Source organism: Lepidochelys olivacea, assembly GCF_965140295.1.
Source record: "Lepidochelys olivacea isolate rLepOli2 genome assembly, chromosome: 10".
Classification (NCBI taxonomy): domain Eukaryota; kingdom Metazoa; phylum Chordata; order Testudines; family Cheloniidae; genus Lepidochelys; species Lepidochelys olivacea.
The window spans coordinates 16,697,144-16,722,518 of NC_140420.1; the positions used below are offsets into that span (position 1 = coordinate 16,697,144).

A 25,375-nucleotide genomic window follows, 5' to 3' on the forward strand; every position below is an offset into this window, starting at 1 on the left:
CCACCCTTACTCTCTCTGAGTTGTGCCTTACTCTGTGAATAAGGATGGAAGAGTTAGTCTTTGTCAAATCAATCACTAAAAACCTGAAGTGAATGGGAGTCTTTCTACTGACTTCAATGGGCTTTGGATCAGGCCCCAAGAAGGAAAATCTAGGTACATACCATCAATGACTACTTTTGTTCCATTGACATTTATGGATTCAATCTGTTCTTTCTTTTGTAGCTAGAAATAGAGAAGTTGTACAGTATCCAATTAAACACTTTAAATTCACCACACAGCTTTGTAATTACCAAAACCAAATGCAGTTATATCTACTTTGCTACTTATTTTATTGTTTTATTTTCTTGAAAACCTCACTTCTATTTTTTTGTGTCAGTTTCATGTAAGTAAAGTTTAAATTAAAAAAAGGGGATGGGGTGGGAAACAGATCCCAAGGCCTCAATTATCTGTTCTGCCCAAGGTATGACTGGCATAGAAATGAGAGCTGGAAGGTAGATTTATACACCTGTGTGCTATCCCCTATTCTGGGGCCTGGCCATGGCTCTGTCCTGTCCTGTCCACTCTGCCCAATAAACTAGAAGCCTCAGGGTTGCTTTAATTAATCTTTAGTACAACATTCTGATTATTTTGAGCTCTGCACTAGGTTAATGATTTGGTGCTTAGTATTTAATAAATGCCCCCTCATTCCCTAATTAGATTATTTAGCCAAAGTTATTTATAAAGGTTAACACTTTAAACTAATTTAATTGAATCACATTCATCAGAAGCTTAAATTACTTGTAGCTATGGGCTCAACATTTGTTTTCCACAAACATTTAAATGAATAAAATTTCACATGTATAAAATGTTTTAATAAATATAAAACAAGTTTGTGAATATTTTTTTCCTATTATTTACCCACCTTTATGTGAACAATATGCTTCTACTTTTAAAGGTTCCAGAGAGAAAAATAATAGGAAAATTGTACTCACTTGGTCCAGACCTGACATTCCATAAGAAGCTGCATGAAAAACACAGTCAACCCCTCCACAAGCCTGGAATACTGCTTTACAATCCCTCACATCACCCTGTGATAAATCAGAAAATGATAGATTTGGCCAGAAAGGTATCATTTATAATTTTTTATATAAATAATAATTGTTAAGAAATATCTAAAAGTAATTCTGCTGCCATTCACACAATTGCTTTGCTAACTAATATGCAATAGGCTTTTACAAAACTGTGCAGAAAAGTCCCTGATAGAGTATTTCATTAGGGACAATAAAAATCTGTATACAATGGTTTGGTTGAATGGTACTATGTTTTTCACACCTGGTCCTGTAGCCCTTATAATGGCAAAACTAGCTTGACTTGAATTGGAGTAACATGTGTCTAAGGGTATGTCTACACTACGAAATTAGGTTGAATTTATAGAAGTTGGTTTTTTAGAAATTGTTTTTAGATAGTCGATTTGTGTGTGTCCCCACACAAAATGATCTAAGTGCATTAACTCGGCGGAGTGCTTCCACAGTACCGAGGTGAGCGTCGACTTCCAGAGTGTTGCACTGTGGGTAGCTATCCCACAGTCTCCGCTGCCCATTGGAATTCTGGGTTGAGATCCCAATGCCTGATGGGGCAAAAAGCATTGTCGCGGATGGTTCTGGGTACATGTCATCAGGCCCTCCTTCCCACCCTCCCTCTGTGAAAGCAACAGCAGACAATCGTTCCGTGCTTTTTTTCTGGGCAGACGCCATACCACGGCAAGCATGGAGCCCGCTCAGCTCACTTTGGCAATTAGGAGCACATTAAACACCACACGCATTATCCAGCGGTATATGCAGCACCAGAACCTGGCAGAGCGATACCAGGCGAGTAGGCGACGTCAGCGCGGTGACATGAGGATTGAGGACATGGACATAGACTTCTCTCAAAGCATGGGCCCTGCCAATGTGGGCATCATGGTGCTAATGGGGCAGGTTCATGTGGTGGAACGCCGATTCTGGGCCCGGGAAACAAGCACAGACTGGTGGGACCACATAGTGTTGTGGGTCTGGGATGATTCCCAGTGGCTGCGAAACTTTCACATGCATAAGGGCACTTTCATGGAACTTTATGACTTGCTTTCCCCTGAAACGCATGAATACCAAGATGAGAGCAGCCCTCACAGTTGAGAAGTGAGTGGCAATAGCCCTGTGGAAGATTGCAATGCCAGACAGCTACCAGTCAGTCAGGAATCAATTTGGATTGGGCAAATCTACTGTGGGGCTGCTGTGATGCAAGTAGCCAAAGTAATCAAAGATCTGCTGATATCAAGGGTAGTGACCCTGGGAAATGTGCAGGTCATAGTGGATGGCTTTGCTGCAATGGGATTCCCTAACTATGGTGGGACCACAGACAGAACCCATATCCCTATCTTGGCACCGGAGCACCAAGCCGGCGAGTACATAAACCGCAAGGGGTACTTTTCAATAGTGCTGCAAGCACTGGTGGATCACAAGGGACATTTCACCAACATCAACGTGGGATGGCTGGGAAAGGTACATAACGCTTGCGTTTTCAGGAACTCTGGTCTGTTTCAAAAGCTATAGGAAGGTACTTTCTTCCCAGACCAGAAAATAACCATTGGGGATGTTGAAATGCCTATAGTTATCCTTGGGGACCCAGCCTACCCCTTAATGCCATGGCTCATGAAGCCGTACACAGGCAGCCTGGACAGTAGTCAGGAGCTGTTCAACTACAGGCTGAGCAAGTGCAGAATAGTGGTAGAATGTGCATTTGGACGTTTAAAAGCGCGCTGGCGCAGTTTACTGACTTGGTTAGACCTCAGCGAAACCAATATTCCCACTGTTATTACTGCTTGCTGTGCGCTCCACAATATCTGTGAGAGTAAGGGGGAAGACGTTTAGGCAAATCATCTGGCTGCTGGTTTCACACAGCCAGACACCAGGGCGGTTAGAAGAGCACAGGAGAGTGAGGTGCGCATCAGAGAAGCTTTGAAAACCAGTTTAATGACTAGACAAGCTATGGTGTGAAAGTTCTGTTTCTCCTTGATGAAACCCCCCACCACTTGGTTCACTCTACTTCCCTGTAAGCTAACCACCTACCCCACCACCCTTCGATCACCACTTGCAGAGGCAATAAAGTCATTGTTGCTTCACATTCATGCATTCTTTATTCATTCATCACTCAAATAGGGGGATGACTACCAAGGTAGCCCAGAAGGGGTGGTTGAGAGAAGGACAAGGCCTTTAAAAGTTTACAACTTTAAAACTTATTGAATGCCAGCCTTCTGTTTTTTGGGCAATCCTCTGTGGCGGAGTGGCCGGAGGGGCCCCCCCACATTCTTGGGCATCTGGGTGAGGAGGCTATGGAACCTGGGGAGGAGGGTGGTTGGTTACACAGGGGCTGTAGCGGCAGTCTGTGCTCCAGCTGCACCATACACTGGAGCATATTGGTTTGATCCTCCAGCAGCCTCAGCATTGAATCCTGCCTCCTCTTATCACGCTGCCACCACATTTGAGCTTCAGCCCTGTCTTCAGCCCGCCACTTACTCTCTTCAGCCTGCCACCTCTCCTTCTGGTCATTTTGTGCTTTCCTGAAATCTGACATTATCTGCCTCCATGCATTCGTTTGTGCTCTGTCAGTGTGGACGGACAGCATGAGCTCAGAGAACATTTCATCACGAGTGCATTTTTTTCTCTTTCTAATCTTCACTAGCCTCTGGGAAGGAGAAGATCCTGTGATCACTGAAACACATGCAGCTGGTGGAGAAAAAAAAAAAGGGACAGTGGTATTTAAAAAAAAAAAAAGACACCTTTTATAGAAGAATGGGTACACTCTTTCACAGTAAACCTGGCTGTTAACATTACATACATAGCACATGTGCTTTCATTACAAGGTTGCATTTTGCCTCCCCCCACCACATGGCTAACCCCCCCTCACCCCTTCCCCCTCCCCAGGGCTAACAGCGGGGAACTTTTATGTTCAGCCACAGGCAAACAGCCCAGCAGCAACGGGCACCTCTGAGAGTCCCCTGAAGAAAAGCACTCTATTTCAACCAGGTGACCATGAATTATATCTCACTCTCCTGAGGATAACAGGGAGATAAAGAACGGATGTTGTTTGTACAACAAAGCACTGCAGTGTATGTTTGCTGGCGTTCAATGATTCCCGAGTACGTGCTACTGGCCTGGAGTGGTAAAGTGTCCTACCATGGAGGATGCAATAAGGCTGCCCTCCCCAGAAACCTTTTGCAAAGGCTCTGGGAGTACATCCAGGAGAGCCACGAATGCCAGGGCAAAGTAATCATTACACCTGCTTGCTTTTAAACCATGTATAGTATTTTAAAAAGGAACACTCACCGGAGGTCCCTTCTCTGCCTGCTGGGTCCAGGAGGCAGCCTTGGGTGGGTTCGGGGATACTGGCTCCAGGTCCAGGGTGAGAAACAGTGCCTGGCTGTCGGGAAAACCAGTTTCTCTGCTTGCTTGAGCTATCTTCCTCAACCCCAAAACCTGCTTCCGTGTTGCCTCCATCTCCACTGAAGCAGTCAAACAACACGGCTGGGGTAGTGGTGGCTGAACCCTCTAAAATGGCATGCAGCTCATCATAGAAGTGCCATGTTTGGGGCTCTGACCCGGAGCAGCCGTTTGCCTCTCTGGTAGGCTTGCCTCAGCGCCTTAAGTTTCATGTGGCACTGCTTTGGGTCCCTGTTATGGCCTCTGTCCTTCATGCCCTGGGAGATTTTGACAAATGTTTTGGCATTTCAAAAACTGGAACGGAGTTCTGATAGCATGGATTCCTCTCCCCATACAGAGATCAGATCCCGTACCTCCTGTTCAGTCCATGCTGGAGCTCTTTTGCGATTCTGGGACTCCATCATGCTCACCTCTGCTGATGAGCTCTGCATGGTCACCTGCAGCTTGCCACACTGGCCAAAGAGGAAATTGAAATTCAAAAGTTCGCGGGCCTTTTCCTGTCTACCTGGCCAGTGCATCTGAGTTGAGAGTGCTGTTCAGAGCGGTCACAATGGAGCACTGTGGGATAGCTCCCGGAGGCCAATACAGTCTAATTGTGTCTACTGTACCCCAAATTCGACCTGGCAAGGCCGATTTAAGCGCTAATCCACTTGTCAGAGGTGGAGTAAGGAAATCGATTTTAAGATCCCTTTAAGTAAAAAAAAAAAAAAACAAAAAAAAAAAAGGCTTCATCATGTGGGTGGGTGCAGCTTTACATCGATTTAATGCTGCTAAATTCGACCTAAATTCCTAGTGTAGACTAGGGCTAAGAGCTGCAGGATCAGGGACCAATTCTAATAAGTCTGAGAGGGAGGGTTCAGTGATTTGCAATGTTGCCACCCTGAGATAAGAGTGTTAAATTTTACCATATTCATAATGGATCAGACATCAAATCTCAGATTTGCAGTTTATTAAAAACATACAAAATCTGGTCTCCAACAGGTTATTTTAAACATGTTTCTGTTAGACGTTTGCTATTTAATTGACATCAGTGCTAGTTCCTTGCAAAGTTTTAGGGTAGATTATATCCCTCTAGATGGATAACAAAAAAATATGAAAGTTCTATGGCTGGGTGGTGAGATGTGACTCAGATTACTATCAGAGCAAATAAAGTAATATATCTTGCACCTCAAGTTGTCAAAACATTTCACAATACTCCATGAGTCAGATAAATAATATTGGATCTGACCAGTTTGCAGTTTAAAGTGTAGGCACACAGAGTGGTGAAGTGAATTGCGCAAGATCACACGGCAGTTCCAATGCCAGGAATAGACCATCCAGGCATTCCAACTTCTAACCTGCTACTCTAACCACTGGATGAGAATGTCACCCTTCCGTGATTAGTTCATAGATTATATATATTTTAAGATATAGCTATATCTTATATACACACACACACCCCGCAGCAATTTTTTTTTTAATTAAAATGTGGGAAAAAATTGTTTAGTGGATTCTGACAGCCTGATCCTCAGATGGTGTAATCTGGCCGTGTTCCATTAATTTTGATGGAACTACACTGATTTACACCAGCTGAAAATCTTGCACATATTTTCTAATGAGGTCTTTGACATGACTTATGACAGTTCTGTGTTCCATGAAAACTGCTGAGATGACAACTTGCTGTTGTACACAAGAGTAGAACAATTCATTTAAATTTGATTGTTGTTAAAATGTAATTTTACCATACCTGGAAATATATGGCTCCATTAGGAACTTCCCATTTAGGCTTTTGTATATCAAAAAGAACAACAGTGATTCCTAATTTGGTGAGAGCACACCCCAGGTTGTATCCAAAGTAGCCTCCACCTCCGGTCACCAATGCCTTTGTGCTTTTAAGATGAGGTCCAGCTTGTTCATTCAGTCTGCCGTCTGATGATTGGTTCCAGTGGGGCAGTACCCCATCAGCACTGGTTTGTATCATGTCTACAGATTGAGAGACCATTTTGAAAATTCCTTCAGAGAGATCTGGCATGCAGATAATTCCACTAAGTTTCAGGTTACAAAACTCCATTCATGACTGCAAAGATTTTCTTTATCTAACCTGTTTAGAAGGCATAAAGATAAATCATAATACTAGTTGCAGAATTTCCCAGTATAAAGAATAACCAATATAAATGCTCATTGATATGTTCAGTGTTAGTCATTTTCTTTTTCATCACAAATTTCATGTGAAATGAAAAGAAATGCTGGCATTCTGCAAATGTTGCCCAACAGCTTATCAGTTATAAAATATTTTAAAAATTAGTTTATTGGAACTTTTGTACCCTGAAAAGGTTCACAATATTTGCATATATTGATGTCCTATATAAATATTAGTATAGCATACAAGAAAAAAAATGGATGAGTTTATATGTGATCAAGACAAAAAGACTATAACAGAATGTCCCAAACTGCTTGTATATATCACTTTTTTCCATTATGTGGAAAATTTACTGTTAATAATAATAAAAATAATAATTAAAAGTTGTTATAATCTAATGACTGCCTGTGCAAATGAGTTTAGGGAATCTCTGTCCAGTTTCTGTTAGCATCTGTTCTCATTATAAAATTCACCACTGCACTTGACACCTTTGCAGCCTCAGCAGAATGACAACTTGTGGTGTTTAGATGTTGCTTGTAATTATTAGAATTGGGAGCACCGGCTGTTGGGAGTCTGAAAGGACCAGAAACAGGAAGGACAGGGGAGGAGTTGAGAGGCTGGGAGAAAGCTACAGAGGGTGCAGCAGCAGCTTGGTAAAGAGGTTTCCACTTTGAAAATAAAGTCCTGTTGAAGATTGTTAGTACCTTGCCTGGTTGATACAACACAACTGAATGGGCAAGGAGATTACACGAATTCCGTTACTTCTAGGGTGGTCTCTCCAGATTATGGTGCAGGCACAGGAGGTTTGCATTGTTGCTTGTGCTGTGCCTGTTCTGAGGCGACACTAACAGAGGCCTTGTCTACACTTGCAAGTTAGAGCACATTAAGTCAGCCTCGGGCACCTTATTTATCTCCAGTTACCCACCCAGCTTCTTTGACAAGCACTTTCATTATGCTTCTTCCCTACCACACACACACAGTGTAAAAATTAAGAATAAAGTCATGCCAACAGGGTGGATTTGATTTAAATCATGATTTAAATAATTAGTCAGGAAGACTCGATTTAATCATGAATTTCTACATAAAAGTGCATTCTTGTTGGTAGTTATAACCTTAATACATATTTTTCACAACTTAGATGTAGGTTTCATTTTTAGAAGGTACACACTATACATTTTTAATCAGTGATTTATTCTGAAAACTTTTCAGATTAGTTTACAGCTTTATCAGAAAATGAATGATTGTTTGGTTATTTCATTTACCAAAGGTAATTGAAGCAGATATTTATGAAGTCATTCGGAGGTGAACTATCTCCTGTTCAACAAGTTAATCATTAATATTTGGTGGATTTTCTTGCCATGCTGTATTAGGAGGAGACCACCACCAGACAGACATTTAAATTGTTTTATTTTACTAAAACGATGTTAAGTATTCTGGATTTTTTTCTTCAACAGCAAACATATAATATTTTAAGAAGACAAGCATATGTCCCTCTCTTCTCACATTTATCTCCAGACTTCTTCTCCTTATCCAGATCTATTCTGCCCCTAACAATCTTCTATTCTTTGAACTTTCTGAAACTTTGTACTTTTAGAGAGGTGTCAGGGATTGACTCAGTGTACACAAATTTGCAGAGGGACAATAGAGTTGAGGTCTGTTATTTCTCACCTCTACATATTATTTATTTAAAAACATTTTTGCTGTTAACAAGCATGTTACCTCTGGAGACACAAATCCACAGTCTGAGAACTGCAAAACTAAGCATCTCTGATGGTATCTTCTAGACTGAGCTCTGAGTCCCATTGGGTAGATAGAAAGATTAACCTAAATAATCTATACAGAAGCCTATTGAACCCCATATGATTGGGTCCCTAATCCATGAACTATTGGAACTCATTTACAAAATGTTTCTTAAACATTACACGAATATATTTTCTCATACTATAGAATTAGAATTTATAATCCCTATTCCATGATGAGATACCTTTGAGCTATAATGTATCTTAATTAAAACTATCTTTAGCTAGGTTTTTTCCTCAAAAAATATTTTATAAAAAAAATCCAATTTAAACAAAAAAATTATCGATTTTTATCCACCCTGTATGCCAATATGTTGAAACAGAGTCTATTCTCACATCAATAAACAGATAAATCTCATTAGAAATAAGGAGTTAAGATGTATTAGATGTTTAAGGGCTTGGAAATGTGCCATGCTAGATAGCTGTAGGTGCTAAGTATTAACTCTTTTTATTATTGGAGTTGCTTGTATTCATCCTTCAGTCTGAGGGCTTGTCTACTTAAAAGGCTGCAGCCATGCAGCTGCATCAAATGTAGCTGCATCAATGTAGCTGCAATGCTGTAGTGCTTTAGTGAAGATGCTACCTACGCTGATGGGAGAGCTTCTCCTGGGGGGTGTAAGTAATTCACTTAAGAAGCCCTCCCCTTGATATAATGCTATTACATTGGGTGTTAGGTCAGTATAATTCTGTCGCTCGGGGTCCGGATTTTCTACACCTCTGAGCAATGTAGTTATATCGACAGAAGTTGCTAGTGTAGACCAAGCCTGAGAGTGAACCCTAATGTGTCTAACAAACTTACTGAGACACTTGTAAATTTGTAATTGAAATTATTAAAGCCAATACAATATGGTGCAATGCATTCTCATTTAACGTGCTAGAGTTTATAAAGTGGAAAATTCCTTGCCCTTGCACAATAACAATGTGTATTTTCCTAGGAATGAAAGGCGAAGGGAACATGGTGGTGAGGACATGGACAGACAAGTAGCCTAATAACATATCTTGAGTTCTTGTTTCAGGGAATATACAGTGAAAGTTTTTAAAAGTTATCTAGTTTTCAAGGACAAAATTGGAAACATGAGCATGGTATTCTCTATATTTTAGTATGCAAATACTGTAGTAATATCAATTACAAAAAATAAACATTTTAAGGAAGGCTGCATTATTAAGATTTCTTGTCCCTTGAGGTAAATATTGACTTCTGCATTACATGCATCAATACCTACTTCATTAGTTTTGATTATTCACCTCACCAGAAGTCACAGGCAAGGTTCTCCTCTCATTCACCCAAATATAAATCCAGACTAACTCCATCAAAGTCAGCTGAATTACATCAGCGTAAAAATAGTGAGAGAGGAGAACTGTGTTCTACATCACTTTATGATTCTCGGAGATATGAATAAAGGCTGTGCCGAGTGTCACCTTGGAGGGGTTTGGTGGGAATGTTGCAGAATCTGCTCTGGCTTGCTGATATTCAGGGTTGGTCTTGCCCTGTTATTGCTGCAGCCATGCCACCTCCCAATCACGATGTAGAAAATGGGTATGCTGTCTCTGGGTAGGTCTATATTGCATGCAGTGGTGTGTTATGGAGCTTGCATAAGCATACCAGTGCTAGATTTAATCTAGCTAGTTCACTAAAAATAGCAGTGAAAATGCAGTGGCTCTGGCTTCAGCGTGGGCTAGGAACGTGAATACATACTTTCTGTGAACTGGAGTCACGCCTCCAATTGCAGTATAGTCAGCGCTTATAGAATGGCGCAAAGAGACCAGAATGCATTTGAGAATCTGGTCTGTAGTAGGTTAAGTTACAAACTACTGCTATCTTTGACTCATTTACTTGTCATGCCTTTGGTTGGCAAGATCTTTTTTTAAATTTAAAATCCAGGAAATCATGTGGCAGATTTTCCACTCTGTTACACCAACTGAACACCAGTGTCACGTCACTGGAATCCATGGAGTTACAACAGTGTAACATTGGTGTAACAGAGTACAAATTCTAAGCTCTGGATGGTGATTTTACACCCAGGATATCATGAGAAAGTGTGCTGATATTATAGAGACAAAACTGAAAACCACCCAAACTCCTAAAGTAATATTAGGAAAAAGAAAATAGTCCCCTTGCCCCCCAAAGGGGAACTATCATGATTTGTACATTGTGAAAATAAGCTACCTTATAACCAGTGATGAGCTGCCAGACGCTCAAGAACCAGTTCCTTCATTTGCTCTGGGTCTTCAGCAGCATGTTGTTCAGTCCCTCTGGGTCTTCAGCGGCACTGAAGGACCCGCCGCCGAAATGCTGCTGAGGACCCGGAGCGAGCGAAGGACCCGCCGCCGAAGTCTCGGAGTGTCGCCGGGTCAGTAAAAATTCACATGGGAGCCTCCCCAGCCGAGAGCTCAGGCGGGACGGACAGGACGGTCCCGTGGGCCACATCCTGTCCGTCCTGCTTGAGCTTCCCCACCCCTTTAACAACTGGTTCTAAACCAGCTTCAAAATTTAACAACCGGTTCACGCAAACCAGTGCAAACCGGCTCCAGCTCACCACTGCTTATAACTTTAAACAGGGTAAAACTCTTCTTTTCCCTTTGCCTACCACAAGGACAGACCGAAAGCTGGGTTGTTATATCATGCCAGGTGATCTGTTAGGCCAGGTCTACACTACGCTATTATAGGTATAACTACCTCTCTCAGGGGTGTGAAAAATCCATATCCCTGAGTACTATAGTTATGCCTACCAGGCTCCACCTGTAGACAGCGCTATGGGAAAACTTCTCCCGCTGACATAGCTACCGCCTCTCAGGGAGGTGGATTAACTGCACTGATGGGAGAAGCTTTCCTGTCGGCATAGGAGCGTCTTCACTTAAGCACTACAGCATTACAGCTGCATTGGTGCAGCATTTTAAGTGTAGACCTGCCCTTAGTTTCAAACCTACCACATATTCCAAACAATCTCATTTCAGGGCAGCAAGTTGGTTCTTTATAACTTCAGTGAAATCTTGTTATGGGTTGAATTAAAACCTCTTTAAACTGATGTGTGAATAACTCTCCCATTTAAGAGAGGAAGAGCTCTGTGTAGCTCGAAAGCTCGTCTCTCTCATCAACAGAAGTTGAGCCAATAAAAGATATTACCTCATCTTCTTTGTCTCTCCCATTTAAGTCAACTGAAAGAGACAGATAAGGGGCCACCCCTAAAACAAAGCCTAATAGAGTCGGCTGGGAAACTAGCCCTATCTGGGTGCGGGGTTTGACTGGGTATGGTGATCAGGTGTAGGGGGAGAGACCATCCAGAAGAGCCTGAGAACAGACAAGAAAACTTCCTAACTGTCAGGGTAATTAAGCTCTGGAATAAATTGCCTAGAAAGATTGTGGAATCTCATCACTGGAGGTATTTAAGAACAGGTAGACATACACCTGTCAGGTATAGTCTAGTTATTACTTAGTCCTATTGGGAGCCTCCCAGTCTGCCCTGGTCAAAGCTACAGCTTCTTCCAGAACCCATACTTTATTTCCTGTTAGACATGTCTATTGGTTGTTTCCAGGCAGGGCCATACTGAGTTCCCAAGCACCCTGGCCAGCACCTCCCACTGTTGAGAGATGATTCATGAGTCATTGGAGCTTACATGGTCTCTCAGGACCCCTTATTGATCTGGGTCCGTTTCAACCAGTTTCTTAACAATTCTATTCATTCTGCCCAGACAGAGAGGTGACACACAAGCCTATTTCTCTTAGGGCTTGTCTACACTTGAAACTTTTCCCTTTGGCATAGTAATTCACCTTCTGAAGAAACAGTAGCTAAGTCAGACCTAGTGCTGTCTACACAGGGACTTAGGCTGGCTTAACTATTTTGCTCAGGTGGGTTTCACACCATTAAGTGACATAACTGGGTTGATCTAATTCTCTACTGTAGACCATCCCCAAGTCTGGCCTGAAAGCAAACTTAATCCTCCCTTCCAAATATGGGGGAAACAGACACAATACTAGGTGGAGGAAGAGTAGAATCACTAGGCTGAATAAACCTGGGGAGGAACCTTATACAATAGTAAAAACAAAGAGGTGCACAGGATACAGCTGTTTTGTCACAGGACAAAAAGTTATCCATAAGGACTAAGTAAGGCGATATCAGCAGAGGAGGGATTTCAGCATGGCTGCCCTCCAAATCTGAGCATGTGACTGTGGATACTGATGCTGGGAAAGTTGTGACGGTAACCAGTCCCTCACTTGACCAGAATGGACAGGAACTGTCACAGCCAACAAGTTCCACAGAAACAATAGACATGCCTCAGGAGAACACTGAAAGGAAAGCCAGGGAGAGAAAAGCCCCAAAGAATAATTTTTTTTATGTTGATAGTGTGAAACTACCCTGAGAGAAAGACACTGTACATATGTAAATAGTTAAGTTTGTATCAGCTGTAATTTGTTAAATTATTTATTTTCTTTCTATTTGGGATGGGTTATCATGTTTCACCACTTTAGGCCTCATTGGGATGATCGACAAAGCTGAGGTTTGAGGTGGTGTTACAAGTTAAAACCTCTTTAAGCTGATGAGTGAATGAGTCCTCCTTAAGTCAGTTGTAAGTGGCCACACGTCAAACAAAGCTTAATAGAGTGAGCCCAGAAGCTAGCACCAGGTGGGTGGGAATTCAACTGGGTATTGTGAGCAGGTTGTGTGTGAGATTGGTTACCCCTGGGGTGCCACCTGGAACTGGGGTACCACTGAGCTCCCCTGAGTCACCAGCTTGGGTTCCCTTTATACTGCACTGCTGTGACCAGCCTGCCAAGCCCTCTCTCAGGCTTCAGCACACATACAGGTAGAGACACACCCAGCTGCAGTACATACAGATGGTGTGATCAGCTCTGCATGGGGAGGCTACAGCTAAGGAACTGCCCAGCTGCTCAATTTCTACTCCCAGTTGGAACATCCTCAGAGCCCCAAACTCTGACTAGCTGCTTGGATCAAAAGGGGCAACAGTTCCTCAAGGAACTTCCTTTCACAAGCAGGATATTACATAAAATCTCTTTTTAAAACCACTTTTGGCATCAGTGCATTCATCACCATCAGACAGTGTTAGAAAATGCTCACTGCATTTTAAGTGCTATATGGAGATCCCAGTCAGAAATTTGTTTTCATTATTGATTACATCCCTCTTTCTGTTTTTCTCAATTTGTAGAGGCTATTTTGAGAGATTCACTCAAGACTTGTATATGATCAATGTAAATATGCTCAGGATTATGTCTAACTAGGTCTAAATATAGTGGGTTCATCTTTAGCTTCCCCACTGCAATCCTGATCACAAAAGATGCAGAAAAGCTATAAAGTACCTTACTACTTACAGTTAGCAGTTGTCCCAGTTCTTCCTTGTAAATGTGAGGGTGAAAACTCTCTTCTGAGGATGTTTATTAGCACCAAGATAGCAGGAATCCGTAGAACAGCATGTTGATGTTCCCAAGTGTGCTCAGGTTCTTTATATTGCCCCATAATTTCAGAAGAGAGAAATGCTTTAACCTGTAGTTGGAATCTGGCTGCAGGCCAGGGCAGGGCTCATTTCACTTCCCTCCCCTCCCCAGAAGCAGCCTGTCAGCCTCTTTTAAACAGGGACAGGTCTCACTGAATCAAGGTTGTAAATGTTATATTCATGCTGCCTGTGGATCTCAACAGTGTATAAGTTATTATTTATATTGCAACTCTACATATAAATGGTACAAGCAAAGCTATGTCTCATATGGGTGTATTTTGAATGCAGCAGAATTATGAACAATAAAATATAGGGAATTTTAAATTCCCCTTTGAAAAACACAAAGTCTCGTTTAAAAAAAGTGAGAAAAAGTATTTTAAAATGAACCCTTCACAGAATATATCTTCCTCTCAACTGAATGAGACTTTTTTGGTTTCATCTAATCTAACACACACAGACTAACTGTTCCCCAGGGTACTTAGATTTGCAGCACTGTTTTGCATGTAGTTAATACACAGTGAAGAATGAATGAAAAATTCCTGGAGCTGGCAGTAGCTAGTTAAAAAAAAAAAAAAAGTCTTCAGATCTTTATAGATCAGAATTTGTTGCTGTAAATGCCTTAACACTTTCATCTCGACTTACACAGTCTCAAACCCTAATACTGCAAACATTTACAAAGGTGCTTAAATTTAAGCACACAGGTTGTCTTATTGATTAAATTAATGCATGTGCTTAAGTATTTGCAGGATTGGGGCCTTTGTGCACATAGAATCAATGAAGTGCAGCAGCAGACTGGTGCATGGCACACAGGGAAAAGGCGATATTCTTAAACTAAGACCACATGCTTTTACATTAGGACTTGATTAAGTGATTGTATGAGAGCTTTTTTCAGAGGATTTTAAAGAGCTTTTTCAGGTACTAATTGATTAAGTATCAAAGCATCAGTTGATGCCCATTTTCCAAAAATGGAAACTGAGATAGAGAAATTAAAGCCAAATTTCGGCTTAAGTGACCTGCCCAAGATCATGGAGTCTGTGGTAAAGCAGGGTATCTAACTCAGGAGTCCTGTATCCAAGAACATTTGGTCTTTTCAATTTAAGTCCAATAATAGCCAACAGTGGACAAGGAGATCTTAAAATGACACCCAGTTAGGTACATCTTAGCACAAAACTAGGCTTGTATGTTGATTAAAAAGAAATGAAAACCCATTTATGGAGTTTGTAAACTCAGGTATATTTATAAAGTGAGAGATGGGTCATTCCATGTAGCAGGTAATGCATTTTTTTCAGCTTACAAAATTTGCTCCGAATTTTTTTAAATATTCACCCCAGTGAGAAAGTTTCCAGAGAAGTTTGTGGAGTTCATGCAGCTGGGGTGCCTCAAGTGAGAGGATGACTGCATGCTCTGATTTATTGTTCTTTCCTGTGAGGATGGTGTGCAGATAAACTAGGTAAAAGTCATTTGGATGATACAGATGTAGCATCTGCCAGGTAAGGTGGCTTAGCTATTACAGATCTGGGACAGGGGCTGGGGAGTGTGTATCTATACAATGGTGGTGTTTTTTTATGAGAGTGGATCAGGGTTAATTCACCACCCACATCAGCCTGAACTGGCTGTAGGTGCCTGGCAATTCAGGCCTGTGAATAAGCCTCCTCACTTTTGAGAGTGAGTTAGCCTGCAATAAGGCTGAAGTGTCTCAGTGTATATGCTGGAATTAACTTCAGAATATAATCATTAGCTCCGTAAGGATGACCTATTTTTCTTGGTTTTTCTGTTCAAGCAGTTGTGTGTAGGCATTATTTTCCACATTTTTCTGTTCCTCACAAAGTATCTTCACCTAGCTCAGTTCCATTTTACCTATGGTCAGGGTTTGCAAAAATACATACCCAAAGCTCCTAAACAAATTGGACCTGATTTCCAAAACTGCCGAGCATCTTCAGCTCCCTGTGATGTTAATGGCAACTGAAAGAGCCACGCGCTTTGGCAATTAGGCCACATTTAGTGTCCAAAGCATTTTCGGGATTCCCACACCATGTCTCAGGCTCAGTGAGAGAGCAGGGGCTGTGGACACAATACTCCTTCAGCAGGTGAGTGAAAAGAGCATTGAGAGGGTAGGGCAAAGAGGGATAAAGGAGGAAGTGGGCTGAATCTTACCTCTAGGAGTACCCCTCCCATCGCTGTAGTAAGCGTCTACGCTGAAACGCTATAGCGGGGCAGCTAGCTGTTGTAGCATTTTAAGTGTAGACATAGCTTCCAATAGCAATCCAATAGCTAGAGACAGCATTTTTTCTCTTTTTGATTGAAGAAAGGTTTAAAAAGGTATTCTTCGTTCATATTTACTTTATTATGAAAGCCACAAGTGAGAGAAATTGGATTAAATATGTGATTTTATTGCACTGAAACTTTATAGAATAATTTAAACTAATTACTTAAAAACAATGGACTTGGATCATATTTGAGATTGTTGTTCATGTGTGTTCCATGATCTAGTCAACAATTTTTATGACAGTCGCTTTCAACACACCCAGTTTATTAAAATTCAATTATTGTGAAAAATGTCTAATAGGTGCAACCACCAAATAATTATTTTAATTTTTTGGAGGCAGGGGTTTGTATGTGTGGGTGGATAAGAACTCAGACAACTAGACCTGGTTGAAAATTGTCTGACGGAATGCTTTTCCCCTGGAAAATGCTGATTCCTTGAAATTGAAACATTCTGCAGCAAATTTTGACAATTTTTTAGAAAAAAAATTAAAAGCATTTCAGTGGGTCAGAATGGAATGTTTTCACCATATAAATCAATTTAGTTTTTTGTTTCAAAATGACTCACACTTTTTACATTAAAATACTTTTAAAAATGAAAATGTTAAAAGAAAATAAAAAAGGTTAAAAATTGAAACAATGTTTTGATTGACTTGAATGTTTTTTCTAAAATTTTTTGTTTCATAGGAAATTTCAAAATTGGAGGTTTTATTCCAGTTTGGAACAAAAACAAATTCCATGAACTGGGAATGCTAGTTGCTGACCAGCTCTACAAATAACCTCAGACATCAAAGGATTGTACTGAAGTCAAGTGAAAACATATTATATGATAGCTAAGCGTATGCTAGGGCATCTTACACTTGGTTTCTAGAATTCATGTTACTCGAATGTCCTTGGGGTCTATGCTTCAAAGATGAAGTATTTAGTGTAATTAACAAACAGCACGAAGAGCTTTTACATAAAAAGACGGCCCTTTTGTAATTTGGAAAATACTTTTAATTGATTTCCTACCTGTAAGCATAGGGCCAGAGCTAGTGTTTGGCTTGAGTCAAGAGAAGAAGCAGGTCCCCAGTATTGGGAGCTCTTGCAATTTCATCACAAGCCTCGTGATATTTGGTGTGTTTCTTAAAGAATTCCAGCTTTCATTTAAAATAGCATTTCTAGCCCTCATAGATGCAGAGAAAGCTTGAAAGTGTGACATGAGTGAACCCCAAATGTTCACAAAAACAGAAGGGTAAATTATTCTCTTTTAAAAGTCTACTTATTTTTTAAGCCAAATTTATGATGAGACACTGATATGATTTTTGAATGCTTGGATTTGGTGATGTGGGAATCCTTATGACAGCCACATACTCTCATTCCCACTGGGCCCTGCAGCTCTGTTCCCCCCCCGGCTTCCCTCTTATGCGGCTTAAACCTTCAATTTATGTCTGCCCATTACCTGGCAATTTTCTTCTAACCCCATTTCTGTCACTCTCTCCAGCTATGTTTATTTCCAATCTCTTTTCTTTCACATTCTCCCTGTTTTATCACCCTCTCCCCCATGTTTGTGCTCTCCTCAACTTTTTACCACATCTCCTCAGGTTTTTCGTTCTCCTTCTCTTCCCTCTCTTTTTACCTACCCCTTTCCCTATACCCAATCTGCTTGGCCTTATTGTTCTCCCCTCCCACTCTCTCATGACTCCTTCCATTTTTGACCCCATTTCTCCTATCCCTCTGTTTTTTGGCCACCTTTTTTAAGATCCTTCATCTGCCCCGTTTTGGGTCCCAGGTGACTGAAGGGTTCCTCATGCTGTATTTGGGAAGTGACGGGCACATCCCCCATCCACAGTCCCTGCTAGTTTTTGACAGCAGTAAGAGCAAAAGGAAAAATGAGAAATGCTGCTGCATTGAGTCCCAGCCCTGCTCTTGGGTTTGGACTTGGTCCCCTCCCTGTAAGTCAAGATCCAAGGAAGCCCTATGTATGACCATTCCCCAGTTCACACAAAAATACCAGGAGAAAAGCCAGCAAGAAAGTCCTAAGATTTTATCAGTCCATAAAATGTAACACCAGGATGTCAAAAATTTGTCAGCTTGTTTAAACATTGCAAAACAGCAGCTGAGCAAGTTCAGTTTCAGAGATTTTGATATATGCAACTCGCATGCTAAAATCTTTCCCAGAACTATATTAACACCCACTCTGTGGGAAATTCAGAGAGGCAATTACAATGTCTAAGGGTGGATTTAACACTGCTGGTCTATAAATCCACTGATATGTTTTTGGTGAAAAGTTAGGGTGTGTCAGATTTGTGAAAGATGAAAAACGCTGTTGATGCAATAGATGAAATCTGTGTCAACTGGTAGCATCAGACAGGGAATACACACAACTCTAACAGCTGGGGATCAAAGCAGAGATCTGTTTTCCATGAATTTAAATGATGCAACATTGAATATGGGCTGATCATATGATGTATAGGACATTTTTTCCCTACTACTTGAGATTTAAAGGGATAGTTCAAGGAAATATATAAATAAATAGACAGCTTATACCTGAGTTTATGCAAGTAAATATAAAGCATTAGGGATTAACCTATTCCTAGAGGAAGCTCTCTCCTAGCCCACTAAATAGAGACTGGTTTATGCCTTGAAACATTAGGATTTGAATCCCCTTTTTAAAAATTTTGTCTAATGTAATTGTGATCTCATTGTCCATACAAATATATAAATCCCTTTAAAATCCTGCTAACCTTTTGGTGTTGATCATTGTAGTGTTGTGTGACTCACCCCCAAGGCACCTCCTGCTGGTCATCCAGGGAATTAGCATTCCAGCCTCCAGAGCGCCCTCTGCCAGCCAGTGTCCCGCTTCCCGCTAGGCCCCGAGTCCCTCCTGGACCCCAGTGCCCCCTTTCACACGGGGGTGCTGCCACCTGCAGTACCCCACACAGATCTGGGTCTCCCCTCCCCAGGGAACCCCCAACCCTCTACCCCCACCTCGCCTCAGTCTATGGCCACTGCCAGTCATCACCTAGGCCCTGTTCCCTGGGGGCGACTGCAGTGTAAGTGCCACTCATCATAGGCAAAGGAGGTTTGAACCTGCTGCCTACTCCTGCAACCCCTGTACCTGTTAGGCCTTTGGCCAGACCTGCAGCCTGGGGCTTTTCCAGGCAGGAGCTCTGTAGCTCCCTTGCCCTATTCCCCAGCACTGTTCTATTCCGGTACCTTACTCTGTTCCCAGACAGCCAGGTCCTTCTTTCTCTATCACCAGAGAGAGACTGACCTAGCTCCAGCCTAGCAGCCCCTTTATAGAGCCAGCTGAGGCTACTTGCCCCAATCAGCCCAGCTTTTCCCGTGCCACAGCCCTCTCCCAGGGCTGTTTAAGCCCTTTAAGGCAGGACCAGGTGACCACCCCACTACAATCATATTTTGCGACAATGAATTCTATAGGCTAATTGTGTAATGTAAAAAGTTGTAAAGAATAAAGGTATAAATTTAGGGACCGAGCTAAGAAGCTTCTAGATACTTTACCAAACAACCTTTAACCCTGGGGTTAAAGGTTTACCCTGATATCTTGACCCTGTTGAAGTTTTGAAAGAAAAACCAGCTCTCTTATTTTTGTGTGTTTTATTACAAATTAATAAAAGGCAAATTTAAAATTAAACTTCTAATTAAAACTATTAAACTTTTACTAAACCAAGTGAGGATTAACCAACACAATTATCAAATCAGAATCATATCCGGAATTGAATTAATAAATCAACAAATTGCCAGTGATATGGAATGAAATCAACAACTGACCAAATAATTAGATGAACACAATCAAGACTTAAACCATGAAATTAATATAACACATGACCAGGTCTGTCTATACTGTTACCTCTTTTGACTGAAGTGGCTAGCCAAATTTGGGGTTTTCTGAGTTCTTCCAGTTAGAAGGAAAAATTAACAATAGTAAGGTATTTTTTTTATGCAATCTTATTTACAAAGATGATATACAAAATTTGGTTTCCCTGAACACAGTAGGAGAAATGTACTTTGTCTGTTGTTGCAGACAACCCTGCCTTTCCAGCCAGAACTCTGTGCCCAAATAGCTCTCCTTTAGCTTTCTCTCAGAGCCACCTTACCAGAACTTCTGTTATTTAGACGAAGATCCTTGGGACGGGGACAGTCTTTTTGTTCTGTGTTTATACAGCATGTAGTACAATGGTGTTCTTAGTTCCTAAATTATGAGGACGACAGAACTGACTTGAAAACATTGAGGTTTTCAGAGCTGGAACTCTGCATAACTATGACATGAAGTTCTGGAATAAAAATAAAAACCAGCATATTCAAGGTCTTGCACTGCCTTTAATGCAACTGTGACAGTGCTGGAAGCTAACAGGTAACACTGATCACACAGGCACCGGTTAGTTCCCCTGGACAAGGCTGATGGGGGATATGCAAGCTAATTAGCTGATCAGGCTGGGAGGGCTGATGAACCAATTAGTCCATGAGTCAAAGGATATAAGAAAGACACGGGAAGGAAGCAAGTGAGAGGACATGGGCTAGCTAGGCTCAGTGTGTGCCACAATCTCAAGGAAGGGCGATCTGTTCCTTTCTTTAAAACAAAATTTGAGGACTTCAGTAACTCAGTCAGAGGTTAAGGGTCTATTAGAGAAGTGGGTGGGTCAGGTTCCGTGGCCTGCACTAGGTCAGACTTGATGATTACAACAATCTCTTCTGACCTTAAAGTGTATGAGTCTATGGAGGAAAGGCTAAAGGCTGAGATGCACTGTAAATAATTTGCTGCACAAGGAGCAGGAATGTAAATAAATCACACAAAGGTGCCACTTACTGGACAGTCAGAGAGGTTTCTGGGGCATCAGAGGCATGGGATTGAGCATTCCCTGTATTATATCAACGTGAGAAACCTATCTGTTGAACAGGACCATTGATTTATGGATGGCTCTGGGGGAAGGCAAGGAGTGCAGTACCCTGGGTGCCAACTTCCAAGGGGCATTGTACTGCTCAGCCCTTCTTTTTTTTGGGCTTTGCCCGGTGGGCAAAATGCCTAGGACTGCTTCTGTCCTGATTGGTGAGGGGGATTAGCAAACAGGAGAAGCTGGCCTCTCTACCCTTACAGAGGTCCAGCTGGCTAGAGAACTGGCAGGAAATCCCCCCTCCCTTAGTTCTTGCTGCCAGCTGCCCTCTGATTGGAGGATGGCATTGCAATGGATGAAGGGACTGAATTGGTCTGAGCTCCAGGAGGCAGCACATCTGTTTGGCCCCAATGATCCTGTACCATGCTGCATGTGTAGATCAGCCAGCGCCAAAGGGAAAGAGGCTTCAGTTCTGGATCCAGTTCTATTCAATATCTTCAATGATTTAGATAATGGCATACAGCAGGGGTGGACAACCTGTGGCTCTTCAGAAGTTAATACGCAGCTCCTTGTATAGGCACCAACTCCACGGCTGGAGCTACAGGCGCCAACTTTCCAATGTGCCGCAGGGTGCTCACTGCTCAACCCCTGGCTCTGCCACAGATCCTGCCCCCACTCCACCCTTTCCCGCCCCCTCCCCTGAGCCTTCCATGTCCTCGCTCCTCCCCTTTCCCCCCCAGAGCCTCCTGCACACCACGAAGCAGCTGATGAGGAGGAAATGGGAAGCGCCGATTGGTGGGGCTGCTGGTGGGTGGGAGGCACTGGGAGCAGGGTGGGAGCTGACGTATTACTGTGGCTCTTTGGCAATGTATATTGGTAAATTCTGGCTCCTTCTCAGGCTCAGGTTATCCACCCTGGCATATAGAGAGTACACTTATAAAGTTTGGGGTTGATACCAAGCTGGGAGGGGTTGCAAGTGCTTTGGAGGATAGGATTAAAATTCAAAATTTAATTTTAAGACTAGAGAAATAGTCTGAAGTAAATAGGATGAAATTCAATAAGGACAAATGCAAAGTACTCCACTTAGGGAGGAACAATCAGTTGCACAGATACAAAATGGAAATGACTGCCTAGGAAGGAGTCCGGGGAAAGAGATCTGGGAGTCAAAATGGATCACAAGCTAAATAAGTCAACTGTGTACCACTATTGCAAAAAAACCAAACCAAAACAAAAAAAACCCCCAAATAACATTCTGGTATGTATTAGCAGGAGTGTTGTTAGCAAGACACAAGAAGTAATTCTTCCACTCTACTCTGCGCTGATTAGGCCCACTTGGAGTATTGTGTCCAGTTCTGGGTGCTACATCTCAGGAAAGATTTAGACAAATGGGAGAAAGTCCAGAGGAGAGCAACAAAAATGATTAAAAGGTCTAGAAAATATGATGTATGGAAAAAACTGGGTTTGTTTAGTCTGGAGAAGAGAAGACTGAGGGAGAACACAACAGTTGCCAAGTACATAAAAGGTTGTTACAAAGATGAGGGAGAAAAATTGTTCTCGTTAACCTCTGATGATAGTATAAGAGGCAATAGACTTAAATTGCAAAAGGGCAGTTTAGGTTGGACATTAGGAAAACTTCCTAACTGTCACGGTAGTTAAGCACTGGAATAAATTGCCTAGAGATGTGGAATCTCCATCACTGAAGATTTTTAAGAGTAGTTTGACTGAAACCTTCAGGTATTGTCTTCCTAGACCCAGCTGGCTTGGAAGCAACGGGACCCAGCAATTGGGTCTACTCATAACAGATTCTCAAGTAGTCCATAGATTCAACTATGACATTTTCATGCTCTCTCTTTTTGTGGATTCTTGAGTGACTCTGAAGTCCAAAGCGTGATGCACATGCTCGTGAGCAGATCAGGCAGACAAAGTCATTGGTGAGCATCTTGGTAGCTATAGCAGTGGTATGACACTTTTCTCTTGCGGCTAACAATCATTTCTGTCCTTTTCAAAGGCTTGGAAAACTCTGAGTGTTGTGTGTCGCCACGCTGATCATCTGGTTTTATTGCACCAAAGTGTATGCTGTTCTTGACACTGTCCTTGTAGCGCTTTCTGGGGTGGTCTTGATTCCAATGTCCTTGTGCTAATTCTCCATAGAAAATTTTTCTGGGGAATCGATGTTCAGGCATCCTAATGATGTGTCCAACTGAGCATAGTTGGGCTTTTATCAGCATGGTCTTAATGCTTGTGACATTTGACTTTTGGATATCCTCCAGGTTGGTAATTTTGTCCTGACAGAGGATCCCCATAATGGCATGCAGAGACTGCATATGGCAGGCCTCTAGCTGTTTGATATGCCATTTGTATGGTGTCCAGGTCTCACAGCCATAGAGAAGAGATGTGAGCACAAAAGCATTATAAAGTTTTATTTTGGTTGAGAGGGTTATGTTGTGGGATTTTCAGGACTTTGTTACATAGCTTTCCTAATGACTGAGAAGCTTTCTGTATCCTGTTCATGATCTCTTTGTCAAGAGATCCAGCACTGGAAATGTTGCTGCCGCGAGAGGTAAAATTGTCAACTTGCTTTAGTTGGGTTCCACTGGTGGAGATGCCAGGGGGATATGGCCTGGAGGGGTGAAGATGACTGATGCAACACCACAGTTTTCTCCAGGCTGATTGTGAGGCCAAATAATTTTGATGCTTCAGTGAAGTGATCTACGATGCACTGGAGATCTCCCTGTGTGTGTGCTAGGAGGGCACAGTCATCCGCAAAGAGTGCTTCTCTTATTAGTAAAAACAACAAGGAGTCCGGTGGCACCTTAAAGACTAACAGATTTAGTCTTTAAGGTGCCACCGGACTCCTTGTTGTTTTTGTGGATACAGACTAACATGGCTATCCCCGATCTCTTATCAGTAGTTCTGTTACTTTTGTTTTTGCTTTATGCCTTATAAGACTGAAGACTGAGCTGTCATGTCTGTATCTGATGTATATGCCTCTGTTGAGCCCATCTGTAGCATGGTTGAGAACTTGGGTGAAGAAGAGGTTGAACAGTACAGGGGCAAGGACACAGCCTTGTTTGACTCCATTTGAAACTGGAAAGGAGTCAGTGAGATCTCCATTAAAAAGTACCTGACCTTGCATCCCTTCATGAAATAAACGAATGATATTTACCAGTTTTGGTGGGCAACCAAGTTTGCTGACAATCATCCATAATCATTCTCTGTTGACTGTATCAAATGCTTTTGTCAAATCAATGAAGACGCTGAACAGATCCATGTTTTGTTAGATACATTTTTCTTATATTTGCCTGATTCTGAAAATCATGTCTATGGTACTATGACCAGGTCTGAATCAGCACTGAGTCTCAGGTAGATTGGCTTCTGAGACAGATGAAATCAGTCAGTTCAGGAGGACACGAGGAAAGATTTTTTCCAGTGACAGATAGGAGAGAGATCCCACGGTAGTTATCACAGACTATTTTACTGTTTTTTTTTTAATAAAGGAATAATTGTGGCATCTTTGAAGTCTTGTGGCATTTCTTTGTTGTCCCAGATGTCAGTAAGGATCTTCCGGAGTGTTATCATCATCTTTGGACCCGCAGATTTATATATTTCTGCCAGTATTCCATCTCTGACCAAGGAATTCCTTGAGCTCATCATACTAATTGTCTTTTCTATTTCTTCAAGTGAGGGTGGTGAGTCAAGGTGGTGCTGAATAGGCTTTTGAGGTATCTGGTTAATAGCACTTGTTTCAATTGAGGATGGTCCGTTCAGTAGTTGGCTGAAGTATTCAACCCATCTCTGTTCCATGCCATGTTTATCTTTGGTGACTGTCCTATCATCAACCATCATAAGTGAACCTGTGCCCACCTTTGAAGGTCCATAGACTTGCTTCAAGGAATCAAAGAACTTATTTGTTTCCACATACATATGAGTGTCCTCTGCTACCTTCTCCCACCATTTATCTTGTATTACGTGTAGTTGTCTTTCTGTCGTGCTTTGCAGGAGTTTGAATCTGTCTCTCTTTGAGGTGGACTGAATATAACTTTGCCAGTTTTGGAAAGCCTCATTTTTTTTTTATTTCAATGACACCTTGCCAGCTGTTATCATCTTTATCTACTCTTGCACTGAAGTCTCCGAGGACGATTCGTTTGTCATTTTGAGGTGTTGACTTGATGAGAGAATTGAGACCAGAACAGAACCATGCCTTAGCATCGTCAGGGCTAGTGAAGGGAGACACATATGCACTGATGATGGTAGCAAATCACAACTTATTTAGATTTAATTGGAATTTAATTGGAACTTAAATTGGAATTTCATGAGTCTTTTGTTGATGCCGATTGGGAAGTCTTCAAGACATTGCAAGAGAGTTTGGTCTTGATGGCAATTCCCACTCCATGGATTCTATCTTCGTGTGGTTCTTTTCCCTTCCAAAAGAAGGTATAACTACCAGCCGGTTCTGAA

The 25,375-nt window shown here is 41.9% G+C and overlaps 1 protein-coding gene across 3 annotated transcripts in view; it reads right to left on the reverse strand.

Moving 5' to 3' along the window:
• The window catches only part of LOC311527414 (putative short-chain dehydrogenase/reductase family 42E member 2), a 37,427-nt gene extending 23,667 nt beyond the window's left edge, over positions 1-13,760 (reverse strand). For 2 of the 3 annotated variants that reach the window (XM_084641373.1, XM_084641372.1), the window contains exons 1-4: positions 13,699-13,760; positions 6,181-6,534; positions 972-1,067; positions 162-222 (exon numbers count right to left, since the gene is read on the reverse strand). In XM_084641373.1, coding sequence (XP_084497499.1) covers positions 162-222; positions 972-1,067; positions 6,181-6,504 — 481 coding nt within the window. In that variant the 5' untranslated portion in view covers positions 6,505-6,534; positions 13,699-13,760. The remainder of the gene's footprint in view (positions 1-161; positions 223-971; positions 1,068-6,180; positions 6,535-13,698) is intronic. The other variant, XM_084641374.1, reaches the window with a different exon arrangement.
• Between the last annotated feature and the right edge of the window lie 11,615 nt (positions 13,761-25,375).